The sequence below is a fragment of the Anolis carolinensis genome, chromosome 6 (assembly GCF_035594765.1).
Source record: "Anolis carolinensis isolate JA03-04 chromosome 6, rAnoCar3.1.pri, whole genome shotgun sequence".
Lineage (NCBI taxonomy): Eukaryota > Metazoa > Chordata > Lepidosauria > Squamata > Dactyloidae > Anolis > Anolis carolinensis.
Genome location: NC_085846.1, coordinates 115,148,184 through 115,167,643, shown reverse-complemented (window position 1 = coordinate 115,167,643; position 19,460 = coordinate 115,148,184). Strand labels below are relative to the sequence as shown.

General features: G+C 43.2%; 1 protein-coding gene across 6 annotated transcripts in view; it reads left to right on the top strand.

Moving 5' to 3' along the window:
* The window catches only part of gjc2 (gap junction protein gamma 2), a 60,109-nt gene extending 40,898 nt beyond the window's left edge, over positions 1 to 19,211 (top strand). For 3 of the 6 annotated variants that reach the window (XM_008112242.3, XM_062957392.1, XM_062957391.1), the window contains one exon: positions 14,676 to 19,211. In XM_008112242.3, coding sequence (XP_008110449.1) covers positions 14,696 to 15,952 — 1,257 coding nt within the window. In that variant the 5' untranslated portion in view covers positions 14,676 to 14,695 and the 3' untranslated portion in view covers positions 15,953 to 19,211. Of the gene's footprint in view, positions 1 to 561; positions 1,352 to 9,109; positions 9,488 to 14,675 lie in introns of those variants that run through there. The other 3 variants (XM_062957393.1, XM_062957394.1, XM_062957390.1) reach the window with 3 other exon arrangements.
* The last annotated feature ends 249 nt before the right edge of the window (positions 19,212 to 19,460 follow it).

Sequence of the window (19,460 nt, the reverse complement as noted above, 5' to 3'; positions counted from 1 at the left end):
TCCCACAAGGATGGTAAGACATCAAAACATCCGGGCGTCCCCTGGGCAACGTCCTTGCAGACGGCCAATTCTCTCACTCCAGAAGCAACTCTGGTTGCTCCTGACACGAAAAGAAAGAAGAGTTTGAAAACATGCAGATGTGAGTAGATCAATAGGTACCACTCCTATTGGTGGGAAGGTAACAGCGCGTGGTCCATGAAGTGATGCTGGCCACATGACCTTGGAGGTGTCTACGGACAACGCCGGCTCTTCGGCTTAGAAATGGAGATGAGCACCAACGCCCAGAATCGGACACGACTGGACTTAATGTCAGGGAAAAACTTTACCTTTACCTATAATAATTCCTGTGTGTGGAAATAGCATTGGTTACCCCCTTGTGCTGCCATTGGTTCTTTCCTATCCATGAAATTGATAGGAAAGCACTAACGGATCCACAACACCATAATGTTGACCCCAAAACCTTATATATGAGATCAACTTATACAGTAGAGTCTCACTTATCCAAGACTCGCTTATCCAAGCCTCTGGATAATCCAAGCCATTTTTGTAGTCAATGTTTTCAATATATCATGATATTTTGGTGCTAAATTCGTAAATACGGTAATTACAACATAACATTACTGCGTATTGAACTACTTTTTCTGTCAAATTTGTTGTATAACATGAAGTTTTGGTGCTTAACTTGTAAAATCATAACCTAATTTGATGTTTTATAGGCTTTTCCTTAATCCCTCCTTATTATCCAAGATATTCGCTTATCCAAGCTTCTGCCGGCCCGTTTAGCTTGGATAAGTGAGACTCTACTGTACATGAGTATACAGGCTATCCCTGAGTTATAAACATACGACTTACGAACGACTCATAGTTAAGGACAGGGGTGAGACAACAGGAAGTGAGATAAATCTACTTCTAGGAAGGGAAATCCACTGAATCCTCCACGGAAGCTCTATCCCCAATCCTTATTTTCAGAACAAGCCACAATTTGCAAAATTTTGCAGGGACAGAAAGTGAGGTGAAATCTTCTGAGCAGGGGCACAGGCAGCAAAACAGACACCGCAGGGGTGTTCATCCTTCCCTATTCTATCCAAAGCTAAAAGACAGCCTGTATATGTTAATCCATCCCTTGTAACATTTCGACCCTTCCATCCCATCAGACACACCTATATAAACACCTCCAGGAAGCCCCTCTTTGCCTCACTTTCTCCAGCATCCTGCTCTCAATCCATTCATACACAGCTTGCCATCCAGCTGTGGACAGATGTGCTGAGCAGCAGGACAGATTTCCTCTTTTTTCGGGTTTGATCGCTCTGTCCTCAACTAACTGCCCATCCCATCATCTTGGAGGAGAAAGGTAACTTTTGCAAGGTGCATCTTTGGAGAGCATCAAACAGAGAAGCAAATATATACTGGGGTGAAATTAAATTACATTTAGTTATTACTATTGCAATTATTATTTTTGCTACCGTAGTTCTAAGACGCTGTCAATTGTAAGATGCACAGTAATTTCAACAATGGGGGGGGGAAGCTTTATGTGTGTGTGTGTAAAAAGCCACACACAATTTTAAGATGCACTTTAGAATTTCAGAGATGTTTATATGGTTGGAAAAATACAACTTAGAATTAAAGAAATACAGGATTTACAGTAAACAGACTTGTTCTCTAAGCTGCCTTAGATTTAGGGTTACAGTAGTCTCGCTTATCCAACATTCTGTATTATCCAACACAGTTTGCCTTTTAATAGTCAGTGTTTTTGTAGTCAATTTTTCAATACATTGCAATGTTTGGGTGCTAAATTCATAAATACAGTAATTATTATATAACGTTACCGTGCATTGAACTGCTTTTTCTGTCGATTTGTTGTAAAACATGATGTTTTGGTGCATAATTTGTAAAATCATAACCTAATTTGATCTTTAATAGGCTTTTCCTTAATCCCTCCTTTTTATCCAACATTTTCACTTATCCAACGTTCTGCCGGCGCGTTTATGTTGGATAAGTGAGAATCTACTGTATTTTATTGCAGCAACAAAGCTGGATAATTTAACTTTTGAAAACTTTTTTTTTTCAAAACTATACTTTATTTTCTGCACAAGCTTAGGCTAAAAGCCCAGTAGAAGTTGCAGCAGCTATAAGAGCAGATTTAAGGAATGTAGTAACTGGATACATCTACACTGTAGAATTGATTCAGTTTTGCACCACTTTAACTGGCAGGGCTCGGTGTACAGAATCTTGAGAGTTGTAGTTTTATTATAAAGTTGTTAGCCTGCTTTGCTAAGTAGTGCCTCACTTAACTACAAATCTCATGATTCCATAGTATTGAGCCATGGGGGTTAAAGTGGTGTCATACCGCATTAATTCTATAGTTTTTTCCCCCCGTGTCAACACTTGGAGGGCCGAAGTTTGCCCATGCCTGATCTACACTGTAGAATTAATGCAATTTGATGGCACTATAACTGCCATGGCTCAATGCTATGGAATCATGGACGATATAGTTTGGTGAGCCGCCAGCTCTCTTTGCCAAAGAAGGCTAAAGGCCTTGTAAATCTACAACTCCCATAGCATTAGGCCGTAGCTATATCAAACTGCATTAAGCCAACAGTATGAATGCACCGCTCAATGGGCAACTTTCAGGAGTCCTTTAGTGAGACATTCCCACATGGCTAGGGGTTGGACTAGATGGCCTTTGGGGTTCCCTGCTAATTCTAGTATTGTATGATTCTGTGAAAGTAAAACTTTTTGTGTTCTCCCGCAATCTGGTATTAAGTCACAAACGCTGTGGCCTTTTCGCCTTATAGTCCAGTGGAGTTTCCGGCTCTGGAGGTTTTTCAACATAGGCTAGATGGGCATCTGTTGGGAGGGATTGGATTGTGTCTTCCCACATGACACAGGATTGGACTAAATTGCCTTTGAGGTTTCTTCCAACTCTAGGATTTGATGATTTCCAAGGCTCTGGCCTGCAGTAGAGACAGTAAACTCACCCCAAATAACACCAGGTATTAAATATTTGCCTCAGCGTTGCAACCCACAGGTGTTTGGCTTCTCATTTCTCGAAAAATCTTGGAAAGTCTCCGTCTAGGCTTAGTGTGCAACACCTGGGCAGATGTGCTTGTTTTGCAAAAGTGCAAAGCACTGGCTGCTTCCACTTCCCACCAGCGTTTGCCGGAGATCTTTCCACTGCTTTGTTCTTTTCGTGTCTCTGCTTCCTTTTTGGTCTGGGCAATTGTCTGGCTTCCTGCTCCATCCCTGACTCTTTCCCCAAAGGTCCCGGGACCCCTGGTCTTTAAAACAATGCCAACTTGGCTGTCCTCTTTTCCCAGGGATTCCTCTTTCCCTCCTTCCTTTCTCACTATTAAAACTCCTCTCCCCTTTGCACTCCAAACAGAGCTCTTTGTCTCCATGGTGGAAGGGAGCAGCGGAGACATTGCATGGATTTTGGCAAAGTCCCCATTCCCCACATTTCCTTTTATTGTAGTGGTTCCCAACCTTTTTTTGACCAGGGACCACTTTGACTAAGGACCACTTGACCAGGGACCACTCTCCAACTTTAGTACCAAAAGGAATCAGTTTTGGTCAACTTTGGATTTGGTTTGGTTAATTGGAGTGCTGATTCAGAAAATTACATTGGATATAGGATGAGTAACCCCTGTCTTGGGAAGGAGTCCATGTGAAAAGTATCTAAGAGTTTTAATTAGACCATAAGCAAACATGAGCTAACAATGTGAGTAAAAAGGTAAAGATTTCCCTTGACGTTAAGTCCAGTCATGTCTGACTCTGGGGGTTGGTGCTCATCTCCATTTGTAAGCCGAAGAGCCGGCGTTGTCCGTAGACACCTCCAAGGTCATGTGGCCGGCATGACTGCATGGAGCGCCGTTACCTTCCCGCTGTGTATTTTGATCTACAGTAGAGTCTCACTTATCCAACATAAACGGGCTGGCAGAACGTTGGATAAGCGAATATGTTGGGTAATAAGGAGAGATTAAGGAGAAGCCTATTAAACATCAAATTAGGTTATGATTTTACAAATTAAGCACCAAAACATCATGTTATACAACAAATCTGGTAGAAAAAGTAGTTCAATGCGCAGTAATGCTATGTAGTAATTACTGTATTTACGAATTTCGCACCAAAATATCATGATATATTGAAATCATTGACTACAAAAATGCGTTGGATAATGCAGAACGTTGGATAAGTGAGACTCTGCTGTACTCAAATTTGCATGTTTTCGAACTGCTAGGTTGGCAGGAGCTGGAGCTAACAGTGGGCACTCATTCCGCTCCCGGGATTTGAACCTGGGACCTTTTGGTCCGCAAGTTCAGCAGCTCAGCGCTTTAACACACTGTGCCACCAGGGGCCCCATTATGGTAATTATATTATTACCATAGCACAATATTAGTAAATGAAAGAACAATACGATATTTAAAAATAAAAACAATTTTAACTAACTTAAACCTATCAGGATTTCAATGGGAAGTGTGGGCCTGCTTCTGGCCAATGAGATAGTCAAGTTAAGTAGGATTGTTGTTGTTGTGTGCCTTCAAGTTATTTCAGACTTTGGGTGTGCCTAAGTCTAAAACTGAGGGCGGGGGCCAAGTAAATGACAGTGGAGGGCTGCACTGGGGACCCCTGGTCTAGATTGAGGGATGTCATGGTCCCATTCCATTCAGCTTTAGTCAGACCTCACCTGGAATAAGGCTGCGTCCAGTTCTGGGCAAAGCAATTCAAGAAGGAGTTTGGCAAGGTCGAGAAGGAGGCGTTACAGTAGAAAGTGTCCATGAAGATGGCCAACCTCAGATCCAACTATGAGTCTATAATTATTCAAACTCATTGCCTCTTTGAACTCCAAATGGATCTTTCTTTGTATCCATGGTGGAAGGGATCAGTGGTTTTGGTGACGTCCCTGTAACTGAGAACTCCATTGCTTTCTGTTGGGTCGAGTATCCATTCTCCAAGGCACCTCTGTACTGTAGCTTGCAATCAACTGGCTACACAATTATCTGAAATTGAGCCCATAATGTGCATTCATTTACTCTGACATTTTGGGACAGACTAGAAAGAGCAGAGCTTGGAAATGTTCGGTTTGTAGGGACTATAATTTTGGGAAGTTGGCATCCAAGCAAGTTACTTTGTCTTGCATTCTGGGGAAGCAGCTACTTGGGTGACAACTTTGCATTAGACATGAATTGCAACTGCTCTTTCATGCTATTTTGGAAACACGGCAACCCTATTGATGCCATATATTGGGTCAGTCATGTTCATGATACGCTTCAGAAACCAGCTAGATGCCTTATTCCATTCTGCGGGGTTAACTATAAAAAAAAAAAATTCCTCCCAGAAAGAAAGAAAGAAAACATCTTTCAAACCCTCGACAGTCCCAATTGGCAAAGACAATAAAGACCCCAAAAGGCAGGCGGGTGGCCGGCACATGAACCATCATTGCCTTGGCGCTCTTTTAGAAGTTTTTCCCCTTGCCCTGCCCCTTGCGTCTGTTCCCTTTCCAAAAACATCACCGCCAGAACCCCAGTGTCAGAGGGCTGCTCGTAAAGACCTCGACAAGTAATTAGTTCCTTTCCCACTCGCTTCCTTTTCCTGAAGCCTCAAAGCCAGACTCAGAATCAGCAGATCCCAAAGGTGCCGCTGGATTCCTTCATTCCCTGCCCTCCTTCCCATTCTTCGCTTTCCTGCAAAAGCTATAGGAAAACAAGACACGTTTCAGAAAAGGAGAGAGGAGGCATCTGGGCAGCCTTAGATTATTTTGGCATAGTTTTCGTGGATCACGCTCCATTTCTTCCAATGCACCTATAGTGTACAACGTCCAAACCTTAGGGATATTCCATTTATAAAGCATTTATGGAGCACAGCAGGTTAAACAGCTGGGCTGCTGAACTTGCTGACCGAAAGGTCGGTGGTTCAAATCTGGGGAGTGGAGTGAGTTCCCGCAGGTAGCCCCAGCTTCTGCCAACCTAGCAGTTAGAAAACATGCAAATGTGAGTAGATCAATAGGTACTGCTCCGGTGGGAAGGTAACAGCGCTCCGTGCAGTCATGCCAACCACATGACCTTGGAGGTGTCTACGGACAACGCCAGCTCTTTGGCTTAGAAATGGAGAGGAGCAACAACCCCCAGAGTCAAACACAACTGGACTTCGTATCAGGGGAAAACTTTTACCTTTACTAAATCATCTGCATTCTATTCTATATCAGTTTGACTCCACTTTAACTGCCATGGATCAATGCTTTGGAATGGTAAGAGTTGTAGCTTGTCAAGGTCTTGCAAATCACAGTACTTTCAAAGCAGTTATATAGTGATACCAAACTGCATTAATTCTGTAGTGTAGATGTGCCCGTAGAGTGAACCAAAACACAGAAGCCCCATCTAAACTCAGTTTGAAGTTGAGATGGAGAGAAACTAAAGGGCTGAAGGAACCAAGGGGGCTGAAGGAAGCCAGAGTGAAGTTTTGTTATCTAAGCGTGGATTTCCTACCTGATTAGTGCTTTCCTTCCCAGTTTTAGTTTACAACACATAGTTAGCTGCTTGCTAGACCAAACATTTATCCTGTGTTTATGCAACAAATGTACAAATACTGCACTGGAAATTAAAGTATATTTTTTGTTTTTATTTCGGAGCTCTATTTTCTCCTTCTGTGCAAATAGCTGGCTTGAGCTTTGGCAAAACTTTCTCCCAAAAGTCCTAAATCTGCTTTTCATGTGCAGTTTTGCCCCTATATTCTGATAATGGCATATCCAAGGGATCGGGAAAATGCAACATTTGAAAATTTTCCCCCGAAGTTCCCCATCTTATTTTGGATAATAGCTTCTTGTCTCATCCACTCATGTTTAATGCTGCAGTTGTGCAAGAAATAGGCCATGCCTTCAAGATCATAGGAAAGAAGTTGTATTACTTAGTACAGAAATGTTGCTATGCTTCCTCGGGGCTTTCAAGAAATTGGTGCCAGAAAATATGTCATAAGTGCTATTTTTGGAACCAGTAAGTCAAAGATATCCAGAAACAGTTATAACATTCGAGGCACACAAATGTGTTATTAGAATTAGCCTGTGACTATTAAAATTTTTTTTACCCATTTAATTGTGCCGGGCTTTGGCACAGCAGGTTAAACCACCAGTTGTAGTAAATCTTGTTGATCAAGAGGTTGACAATTCAAAGCCTGGGTCAGGGTGAGCTCCTGGCCTTTAGCCCAGCTTCCGCCTACCTAGTGGTTCGAAAGCAAAATATTAGTAGATAAATAGGTACTGCTTAAAAAGCGGGGAGGTATTTTAAAGGAACCCAGAAATGCCAGAAAATGCCAGTGATTAGATCAAGGAGGAAGCTATTCAGCAGGGAGATGGAGTGACAGAACCTCCTGTGGCCAGAACCGAGCACAAGTCTCCAAGATACCGAAGATGGGAAAAGCCTATATACCTCTATCTATGTATAACTGTCTGTCTTGTCTGTATATAAAAATGGCATTAAATATTTGTTGCAAATGTATGTTTTGTGATCCACCGTGAGTCTCCTTGAGGGTGAGAAGGGCAGAGTATAAATGCTAAGTAAGTAAGTACAGTAGAGTCTCACTTATCCAACACTCACTTATCCAATGTTCTGGATTATCCAATGCATTTTTGTAGTCAATGTTTTCAATGCATTGTGATATTTTGGTGCTAAATTCGTAAATACAGTAATTACTACATAGCATTAATGTGTAATGAACTACTTTTTCTGTCAAATTTGTTGTATAACATGATGTTTTGGTGCTTAATTTGTAAAATCATAACCTATTTTGATGTTTAATAGGCTTTTCTTAATCTGTCCTTATTATCCAACATATTCGTTTATCCAACGTTCTGCTGGCCCGTTTATGTTGGATAAGTGAGACTCTACTGTAAATGTAATTGACTGTCTGCATAGTACTTTAGGAATTAATGGTTTTGATAAGGACTAAGAAATATTGAAACTTGGTGTGATATAGTAGTTTGAGCACTGGACTATAATTTTGGAGACTTGGGTTTGAATCCCAGCTTGGCTATAGAAACCCTTTGGGTGACATTGAGGGAGTCACACTCTCTCAGCCTCAGAAGAAAGCAATTAAGTGTGTGTATGTCTTTGTCTGCACGTGTCTGCATCTGATAGGGATCACTATGGCCATTGTGTCCAAGACAGCACCACATCCAAGACAATGGCCAGGAAGAGGCGAGTTCGGGAAGTGTGTATTCAAAGGAGCAGTGCTATAGTTGTCATGTTTACATCTAGGGAGAATAAACCCTCCGAGAGACATCTGTGTTGATGATCGTGATAATAACGGCCTTCGTAAAGGGCTGGGCCACAAATTAAAACCTTCCACAGCTGTGGCTCTAAGCTTTCCCTTGCCTAAAATAGAATAGCATCAAACGCATCCTATAAAGTAAGAGTCAGAAGGGACCACAACGGTCATCTAGTCCAACCCACTTCTGAAATCTTTCAGGTTGGCCATCCAATCTCTCCATAAAAATCTTTAACCAAGTAGAACATGTTCTGCTTTGTAAATATAATTGATTTCCCATTGCTCTTTTCTGTATTCTGAAAATTTATGGCATTGTTGAAAATCGACTTACTGTATTGCTTTTCCCATCCTTTTGATACACTGTACAGCACAAGTGCAGTTTTGTCTCCACTTTCACTGCCCTGGCTCTTGGAAGTTGTAGTTTGCTGAGGCACCAATATTCTATGGCGGAGAAGGCCCCGTAACATTCTCAATGCTCAGAATCCATGCTACATCTGAATTCTGGAGAGTCATAGCTTGGCGAGGCATCGTTTGCTAAGACGGCCTTGCAGAAGTACATCTCCCATAGCATTGAGCCCAAATGGTGTTGAATCATAGAATCATAGAATAGTAGAGTTGGAAGAGACCTCATGGGCCATCCAGTCCAACCCCCTGCCAAGAACTGCATTCCTTCTGTGAAGTGTGTTTTGTTTTAGTACAAATGCACTCCGGTCTGGCTTGAAATTGTACATGGCTCCATAGCTTTCCAACCCAGTGAGTGTTTCTTTCTTCCTTTTCCTCTATCCCCAAAGCCTTGCGCTGCGGTTCCCTGGCCATGCGCTTCCCAGATGTTTCCCATTAGTCATGCTTTCCCTCCCTCTCCTCCGTTACTGATGCTCTTAACTTTCACCGAAGAAATGCAAAGCCCAGGGAAGTCAGAGAGGGTGCCTTTCTTTCTCCTCTTTGCACAAAAAGAGCATGATGCGCGTGCAAAGGTTTCCACCGAAAGCAAGACCCTGGAGTGCCTTCCTGTGCCTTTCGGCACAACCTTTGTTTCAGGACTTTTAAGGGGAAACGTGGCCTTTGCTCCTTAGTCTTTATTTATAGGGAGGTCGGTGGGTTGCCGTCTCAGGGCCAGGAAGGCGGAGCCCGGAAGGATGTGCTTAAAAGTTTGCTCCAAAGTTGCGAGCGGAGCATTGGGTTTGGTGGCATCTTTCATGCTCCAGAAGCATCATGTCTCCGTGACTATCCGGTTAGTATCCCCTTTATTTTCCTTATAAAGGTTTGGATTTTTCTATTTCTTATGTTAGCATTTGTGTTTGCTCTTTTGTGAGAATTTAAAAGGAAGAGCATTGGAGGAAATGTATATGCAAAGGATGTCCGAATCACAGAGATGGAGGAGACCACAAAGGTCATCCAGACCAACCCTGCTCTGCCACAAACTGCAATTCCTTTGTGTTGTCGAAGGCTTTCCTGGCTGGAATCACTGGGTCACTGTGAGTTTTCTGGGCTGTATAGCTACCATGTTCCAGAAGCATTCTCTCTTGATTTTTCGCTTCTGGAACATGGCCATACAGCCCAAAAACCTCACAATTCTTTTATTGGAGAAATGTAGGATCTACACACCCATGTAATGCAGTTATGTGGTCTATGCAGATGCATGTAATGTAGTTTGGACTACATTGAACTGCGTTATATGGGTCTGCAGTTTTTGTGTGTGTGTCAGGAGCGACTTGAGAAACTGCAAGTTGTTTCTGGTGTGAGAGAATTGGCCATCTGCAAGGACATTGCCATGGGGACATTGCCCAGATGTTTTTACAATCCTTGTGGGAGGCTTCTCTCATGTCACCACTTGGAGCTGGAGCTGATAGAGGGAGCTCATCCGCGCTCTCCCCGAGTTGGATTCGAGCTGGCAATCTTCAAGTCATCAGTCCTGCCAGCACAAGGGTTTAAATCCCTGCGCCACTGGAGGCTCCATTGGGTCTACACTAACCATATAATGCAGTTCCAGCATAAGTCTAGAAATATGTCCAGCATATTTGCAAAACCAAATATTATCAGGGCACTCCTATTTACTAACCTTGTGACAGCCTTGGAGAATGATAACTCCTTCTCTTTGGATGTTTTGAAATAGTATGGACTAAGTGTTTATATGTTGCAGATTCTAAATTGTGTTTTCCCCCCTTAAGTTGTATCCAGCATCAAAGATAAAAGCTGGAGATCAATATAAAAACAGTAATGGCAATGATGTAATTTTGATACCGCTTTAATTGCCATGGTTCAATGCTATGGCATCCCAGGAGCTGTAGTTCTGCAAGGTCTTCAGCCTTCTTTGCCAAACTACAACTCCCAGGGTTTCACAGCACTGAGTCATGGCAGTTAAAGTGGTGTCAAACTACATTAGTTCTACAGTGTAGATGTCCCTTTAGTCTGGTGTAAGGTTTTGTTGCCTTTTCTGGATTAACTTTTTCTACATAGAGTAGAATCTCGCTTATCCAACGTTCTGGATTACCTAACGCAGTCTGCCTTTTAGTAGTCAATGTTTTTAATGCATTGCAATGTTTTGATGCTAAATTCGTAAATACAGTAATTACTACATAACGTTACCATGTATTGAACTCCTTTTTTCTGTTGATTTGTTGTAAAACATGTTTTGATGCTTAATTTGCAAAATCATAACATAATTTGACGTTTAATTGGCTTTTCCTTAATCCCTCCTTATTATCCAACATCTTCGCTTATCCAACGTTCTGCCGGCCCATTTATGTTGGATAAGTGAGACTCTACTGTAACACCTTAAACCTAATCTGATGAACAGGGTGTTTGAAAATTAAATTAAATGGAAACTGGGGAGTTCTTTATCCCTGCCTATCTTTGTCTCCATGGACCTCCCTCCTCCATTTCATTCACCCAGATATTCTTGTCTTCAAGAACACAGTATTTCCTTTGTGTCGGTCTCAAAAGCACATGGTGTGTGTATGTGTGAAATGGAGACCCGAAAAGTGCACAAGGAAAGAGACACGGCCTTTTAGCTTGCTCTGGCTACAAAGCCCTATTCTCAAGGAAGGAAGGCCAATGTATTTCCGTCCAAGTTTTCATCAACTATAACCCACTGTTTCCTTGAAAAATACTCCTAAGGAAGACTCATTGAATGTCCAACTGGAGTGCTGCATCTGCACTGTAGAATTAATGCAGTTAGGCACCACTTTCAGTGTGATAGTTCAGTGCTACAGAATCTTATAAAACTAAAAACCTTGTAAAACAATAACTCCCATTATCTTATAGCATTGAGCCATGGCAGCATTAATTCTACAATGTCTGTGCACTATGCACTATAAGACGCAAGATGGAAACAGGCCTTGAAAGTAATATATTTGAGAACACATAAATGCTGGATCACTTTATCAACCACCATGTCAGACTACACAAAGAAGCCATTGAAATCTTCAAGCATGTGGACAATTTCAACAGAAAGGAGGAAACCATGAAAATGAACATAATCTGGCTGCCAACATTTAAAAAAATCTAAAATCAGGACAGTAAATAAAGAACAACATTCAGGGGAATTCCAGACAGGAAACAATCAGGGCCAGCTAATATCTCCCAACAAAGGATTCTCCCAGACAGGAAGCAGCCAGGCTTTGAAGCTGCAAGGCCATTCAATGCTAATCAAGCTAGCCAATGGCAACATTCACATTTGCCTCGAGCAGACAAGAGTTCTTTCTCCCACCCTGAACATTATTCCACAGATATGTAAACCCCACTTGCCTCGTTTCCAACAGACCTCACAACCTCTGAGGATGCCTGCCACAGATATGGGTAAAACGTCAGGAGAGAATGCTTCTGGACATGGCCATACAGCCCGGAAAACTCACAGTAAACCAATATATTTGACGTTCAATATGGCTAGTTTTCTGACTTTTCTTTAGCAATAAATAGGTGAAGGATCTGTGGATTTCAACATGATATTGGAAGGGCTTCGTAGAAAGAAAAAATCCAGTTTTTCCTCTCTCCAGACAGAGAAAATTGGAAGAAATATGTGGATAATTTTGAAGGCAACAATGAACAATCTATTCCTGGTCTCTAGGAGGCATTTGCCACTTGAACCCTCTCCGAACAACAAAGTTTGTTCTTAAGTAAACCGTAGAGAAAAGCAATTCAGTTGGTGACCATTAGTCATGGCTTGTACAAAGCCATCCATACATAATTCATGATTTTACAATAATGTTCTTACATCACCAACACTGCTTTTCATATTTGTCAATTTATAAAAGAATCCTGACCTTTGCACTATTCATTATACAAGTGTGTTTTACATCAGTCGTAGTTAGCAGTCCTGTGATAGCTATTTGTGTCGGACAATTATGATCATTTAGCACACACAGAACTTGGAAGTGGTTCTTAAATGTTCTCTCATCACCCTGTTTTCACTAAAATCCTCAAGATCAATTTGGTTTGTTCCTTCTAAGGAGCAGTGGGAATATTTTAGGATTCGTCTTTGGTTTGGTTCCAAACAAAGAGGCTGACATTGAACTGGGTTGTCTTTTAAACTTTCGCCTAACATGCCTTGCTTCTTTCACACACACAACAAGTGATATGTCAGATTCCAGGTGGGTCGTGACATTCCTGAAATATCCAAAGAAACAAATACCAATGCAGTTGCTACTTATAGAAAGTAATAGTAAAGGTTTTCCCTTGACATTAAGTCTAGTCATGTCTGACTCTGGGGGTTGGTGCTCATCTCCATTTCTAAGCCAAAGAGCCAGCATTGTCTGTAGACACCTCCTAGGTCAGCATGACTGCATGGCGTAGGTTACCTTCCCACCGGAGCAGTACCTATTGATCTATTCACATTTGCATGTTTTTGCACTGCTAGGTTGGCAGAAGCTGGGGCTAACAACGGGAGCTCACCCCACTCCCTGGATTCAAACTGCCAACCTTTTGGGTCAGCAAGTTAGCAGCTCAGCAGTTTAATCCACTGCACCACCGGAAAGTAATACGGCAAGGGAAAAGGTATAGGTTTGTCCTCTTCATGGTATGCATTTTGTGCAAATGCGGGTGTTTTTATTAATCGGGGAACCATCTCGCAGGCGAACATAGTGGTTTGAGCATTGGACTGCAACTCTGGAAAGTAAGGTTCAAATCCCTGCACAGCTGTGACCTTTGGCAAGTCCACACTCTCACCTACAGGCCATGGCAAACCTCTTTGAAACAAATCTTGCCAAGAAAACCCTGTGATACGTTTGCTTTAGGGTTGCATTGGTTGGAAATGAGCTGGAGGCACACAGAAAGAGATTCAGGGCCCGTCAAGATAGTACCTTTATCCCAGGAGCTTCCACAGCAAAATTGAGGGTGACCAGATGCCGTTCCCACAAAACGTGGGAAGGAAGCGCTACAAACGAGAAAAAACACGAGATTCTTAGGTGCGAGAATATCCCGCTTCTGAGTCGAAAATCTGCATCTTTGAATGTCTGCATGTCCCTGCAGTCAGAAAACCTTTTTTTAATCTGGATTTTTTCCCCGGGTTTTAGATGTTTGTTCTTGATGGATCGGTTGCTAAAAAGGTGACACTTGAGTAGAGAGGAACGTCATCCTTCACTTGTTTAATGAAGTTTCCGTCAGAAAAACAAAGTTTCTGGGCGTGGAACAAGTACTTTTACAGTAAGTAGTACACAATGAAACAGGAACAGACACTTTCAAACCAGGAACAGAATATCATCATTACTATATTTACTCAGACCTTGTTGTAGGGCCATCTGTGCAGACAGGTTTTGTGGTCTACTTGCGCCAGGGAACAACAGGGTGATGTTCCTGGCTTGAAAGTGTGTGTTCCTGTTTGATTGTGTAATGCTGACTTGGACAGAGGTGGTCCTACTCCATTAACTTTGATTGTGTGCCAGAAATTTCACTAAACATGGCAAGGGCAAAGTTTCTTTGGCTAGTACAAAGAACTGAATTTTTGTAGCAATTTGAACATTTGCATATACGCATCTTGAGTTTTTTTTTAAAAAGCCACAATTTCTGGCAGATGTCCTGTGATAGCCAACTTGGGAGCCTCTAAATCCTGCAACATAGCATCAAGTCTGGACGACGGAGACAGAAATCCCGGGACTAATAGGTCTGTATGTGGACCTCTTCTGAAATCCTGGGATTTTTCGCCCCTCACTAAAACCTGCAATTTGGTGCTGTCTGGAAGCGCCCTCAGTGTGAGCAGAAGGCAGTGAATCTTCTTGGGGTCTGGTCTAAATTTTGAAGACACTCTCCAGTGTGATGAAGCCTGGTTTAGGGGTAAAAACTCAGAGCAGATTCACCACTCTACTAATAAGAATGTTAAGAGGTGCAATTTGGCAGATGTTGGGTTGGGCAGATAATCCCAACTGTGAATCACTACTCAATAGACAAAACTAACTTTGTTCCAACTTCTCTTGTCTTTTGTGCAGGTTATAAATGATTAGCCCCTATGACCAACATGAGCTGGAGCTTCCTAACCCGCCTACTAGAAGAAATTCACAACCACTCCACGTTTGTGGGGAAGATCTGGCTGACCGTCCTGATCGTCTTCCGCATCGTCCTGACAGCCGTCGGAGGCGAGTCCATCTATTCGGACGAGCAGAGCAAGTTCACCTGCAACACCAAGCAGCCTGGCTGCGACAATGTCTGCTATGATGCCTTCGCGCCGCTCTCCCACGTCCGGTTCTGGGTCTTCCAGATCATCATGATCTCCACGCCGTCGGTCATCTACTTGGGCTACGCCATCCACAGGATCGCAAGGTCCACGGAAGAGGAGAAGAAGAGGTTCCGGGGCTTTAAGCGGAAGAAGCAGTTTGCACTCAACTGGCAAGCTGTCCGCAACCTGGAAGACCCCTTGGGAGCTGAAGAGGAGGAGCCCATGATCACCGATGAGATCGTGGAGATGGAAGCGAAGGCCAAAGCGAAGGAGGAGAAGAAGGAGCAGAAGAAGTACGATGGCAGGAGACATATCCAGGAGGAGGGCCTGATGAAGATCTACGTCTTCCAGCTCCTCACCCGAGCCTCGTTCGAAGTGGCCTTCTTGATCGGGCAGTACATGCTCTACGGCTTCGAAGTCACGCCGTATTACCTTTGCACCCGAGAGCCTTGTCCTCATGACGTTGACTGCTTCGTGTCCCGGCCAACTGAGAAGACCATCTTCCTCCTGGTGATGTACGTCGTTAGCTGCCTTTGCTTGCTCCTCAACCTGGCCGAGATGTGCCACTTGGGCATCGGCACCATCCGGGATGCCATCCGAGAGCGGAAGATCCACAGCTTCCGGCAGCCGCCTTACAACTACGCCGCCTACCCCAAGAACATCTCCTGCCCGCCGGAGTACAACTTGGTGGTGAAATCGGACAAGCAGGGCAAGGTGCCCAACAGCTTGATGGCCCATGAGCAGAACTTGGCCAATGTCGCCCAGGAGCAGCAGTGCACCAGCCCTGACGAGAACATCCCCCCAGACTTGTCCACTCTCCATAAACACTTGCGGGTGGCTCAAGAGCAGCTGGACATTGCCTTCCAGAGCTACAACGGGACTCAAGGGAATGGCCAGCCCTCGAGGACCAGCAGTCCTGCGTCCGGCGGGACGATGGCGGAGCAGAACAGGGCCAACACGGCCCAGGAGAAACAAGGGGCCAAGCCTAAAGCTGTTTCAGAGAGAGGTAGTTCCAATGGCAAAGATGGGAAAAACTCTGTCTGGATATAAGGAGGTCTAGCTTAATAGGCAAAGCAGGAGCTGGAGCTGTCTTCTTGCTGGAACAAGATTAGTTCTGGAGAGCTTTAGGTTCCTTACGAAGGCCGAAATGTCTGGATAAAGGTTACCCAATGTTTACCAGCAATGTGTTGAAGCAATGCTCCCAGTTGGTTCAGGAAAGGCCTCTCCCTACACCCACTTTCTGCTCCCAGATACACAAAGCTCAGCGTCTGGACATGAGAGGGCTTGTTGGTCATTTTGTGTTAACTCCAAAAGGAAAGCTTCAAGGATTTCATCCTTGGTGTTCATTATGTTGTTCTCTCAGGGCAGAACTTGTGGGGTGCAGTTGCAGAGTTTGTTCTCCGACTTGAAATTTCAGGAGAGAAACTCCTTGCTTTTTGCCAAGGAAGCACACAAACTCCCCAATAACTTCCTTGCAGGAGTCAGGGACTGCCACTCACTCACATTCCCCTTTGCTTAGCTGGTTGCATCCAGTGTTTCTCTTTATCCGGCTGATTCCTTTGCTTCCCTCCTTGCTCTTCGTCTGGCCTTTTAATGATGCCCATATTTTATTACACCATACACGCTCGTGTATAAGTCGACCTCTTGTATAACTCGAGAGCAGGTTTGGGAGCCAAAATTAAGGATTTTGATTGGACTTGTTGATAAGTTGAAAGTCATTCCATAGAGAGTTGAAAGCAGCAATGCCTCATGGGGGCCAGTTGCCATGTTTTGGATAAAAGGCACAGTCCTTCCACTGGCCCACGGATAAGTCAACTCAGTTTGCTTTTTGCACTATAATTTCTAGACTTATACATTAGTATATGTAGTGATTATCCCTTTCCTCCATGGTCTTTTGGCTCCCTGACATCTTAGCAATGCATACACTGGGATTTGTATTGGCAATTCTTCCAGTGGCAACCACCCTATGCTTCCACATCTCTCTGAAACTTGGGAGCTGAAAGAGAAAGAGGGCCATATATTGGGCTATTGCCTGTTGTGAAAATTTGGCACCCAAGATGGCCCTTCACCCTTTAATCCTATCCCCTCCATGCATTTGTAGGCATCCACCAAATACCTTCTTGCTGTGTGCTTTCCAAGGTTTCGTCAAATAACCCATACTTAATGTCTAACTCATGTGGAAGATGTCCCACTGACAGACAAATGGGGCACTAACATGGATCCATGGTCCTCTTGCAATGGTGTGATAACTTCCCTAGATCAGGAGTGAGAAAAAGACTCAAGTCCTGTATCGTTGGTATCAGTGGAGTTGCAACTTTAGACCTCTGTGGCGTGTTTATGCTTTTGTGCTTCACTGAGAAGCACCCAAGGATCTCATAACCATGTGCCGTCTTTGTTTAATTGTTGTGAAATGTTCCTCTTCCTTTGATCTTTGGTGCAAACGTTGCTCGAACACATCCTAGACCCCAAAGTGCCTTTAAGCAACATTATGAGGAGGGAGTGACTTTTGGTATCTTGGTTGTGAAGGCAGATGGTGCTAACATGATGGTATTCAAACGTCTCTTGTGGAATAAAACTCTTTGTTACAGTCATCCCAATATCATGGTCAGGAATCTGGGAAGAGTTTCCCCCAAAAGGCGCTAGATATTGTAAAGCCCCCTTAGTGCAATTCTGTGGTCAACCTTTTATGGAAGTTGACTATATAATCGTGCTGGAGGATCTAGAGATTCTTAGAAAAGTGTCTTCTCAGATAAAGATAAGCAATTTATTTGTGTTTTCTCCCCTTTCAGGAGGGTCTTATGCCCTTAAGCCCAAGAATAAAGCATTGGGAGAATTAAAGAAATGAGCGATCAAAGTAGAGCTGACATAATATTGTTCCATTTTGCATGGACAGGAGATTCCTTATTTTAGAGGCAACTTTTCTTCCTTTCTAAAGAAACCAGTTGTCCTACAAGCAAACCATATCACGCTTATTGGCTGGCCTGGATTAAAGTGCGTATTGTTATGATACGGTAATCAATAGTCTGAGGAGCTGCAGTGGCGCAATGGGTTAAATCCTTGTGCCGGCTGGACTGCTGACTTGAAGATTGCGTTGCTGACCTTAATGTTGCCAGTTCAAATCTGCGAGACAGGGTGAGCTCCCGTCTGTCAGCTCTAGCTTGTGGGGACATGAGAGAAGCCTTCCAGCTAATACATCCGGGTGACCTCTGAGCAACGTTACTGTAGACGACCAATTCTCTCACACCAGAAGTGACTGCAGTATGTTCCCAAGTTGCTTCTGACACAATAAAAAAAAACAACAATTGGCTGAAATTAGTTAATTTATTGGTCTTATTGATCGACATCGGAGGCAGCGCTTGGATCCATCAATATGATCCCAAGTTTCTGATTTAACCCACAAAATGATGAAGAAAATGCAAAAAGTAGATGCTATTATGGGCTATTCCTGGCAAGATTTATTCAAAATGCAGAAGTAAATGCTTTGTTGTTGCATGCTAGTCATTTCTTATGGTGACTCTGTTATGGGCTGTTCTTGGCACGATTTACTCAAAAGGTTCCATTTGCTTTCCCTCCGAGGTTGAGAGAGTGTGACCCATTGGATTACCATGGCCAAGCAAGGATTTCAACCCTGGACTTCGGAGTCATATCCATGCTGGGTCTCGAAATGAATGCAACTTTGCAGAAATGTGTTCTTCATATCAGAATGGATAGTAGGGGGTGCACTGTTTTTGCTTTACCAAACTCCTAGAAAACAGGGAGAAAAAAACCTTCCAAACCCTATTTTGAGCAGTTTTTGTCAGCATGTGATCCCATGGAAGTTTGGGAAATATAGTTCTAGAACAGGCATGGGCAAACTTGGTCCCTCCAGGTGTTTTGGACTTCAACTCCCACCATTCCTGACAGCCTCAGGCCCTTTCCTTTTCCCCCTCCGCCGCTTAAGCGGGACCAAGAGGGACCAAGTTTGCCCATGCCTTGTTGACATGGTTTGCAATTGGTTTCACATCCAAAAGACAACACAGAACAAGTGAATCTCTCTCTCACTCACATTCCATTCCACTGGAAAATACTTGAAAGTCACTAAATGTCCATAATAAATCTATGTTGTTATCAAGTTTTCATCATACAACGTCTTGTATTATTTTTTCTTTTGTACTAACTTGTATGAGAAACCCGTTGAGTGTAAAACTGACTCTCGTCTCTGTAAATATTTTCCGGGGCCTGATTGTACTTAGGGTGACAGGACAGTTGAACAACAGTGAGACGAAACTAATAAAATCGAAATAAAATCTTCGTGTTTCCTTGGTCTCTAGAGCAAGTGTGATCGTGTCTGTAAACTCTGTAAAAAAAAAAAGGTGGAGTTTACCTTTTTTATTATATTATTATTAACCTTATTTTTACACCCTGCCACCATCTCCCAGAAGCGACTTGGGGCGGCTTGCATGCGGGACAACGTTTACCAACTAAAAGAGTTAGAAACATAAGCACATAAACCATGGGTTCAAATGACAGAAGATTCCATTGAACATAAAACGTCCCGATTGCAAGGAGAGCTGTTCAG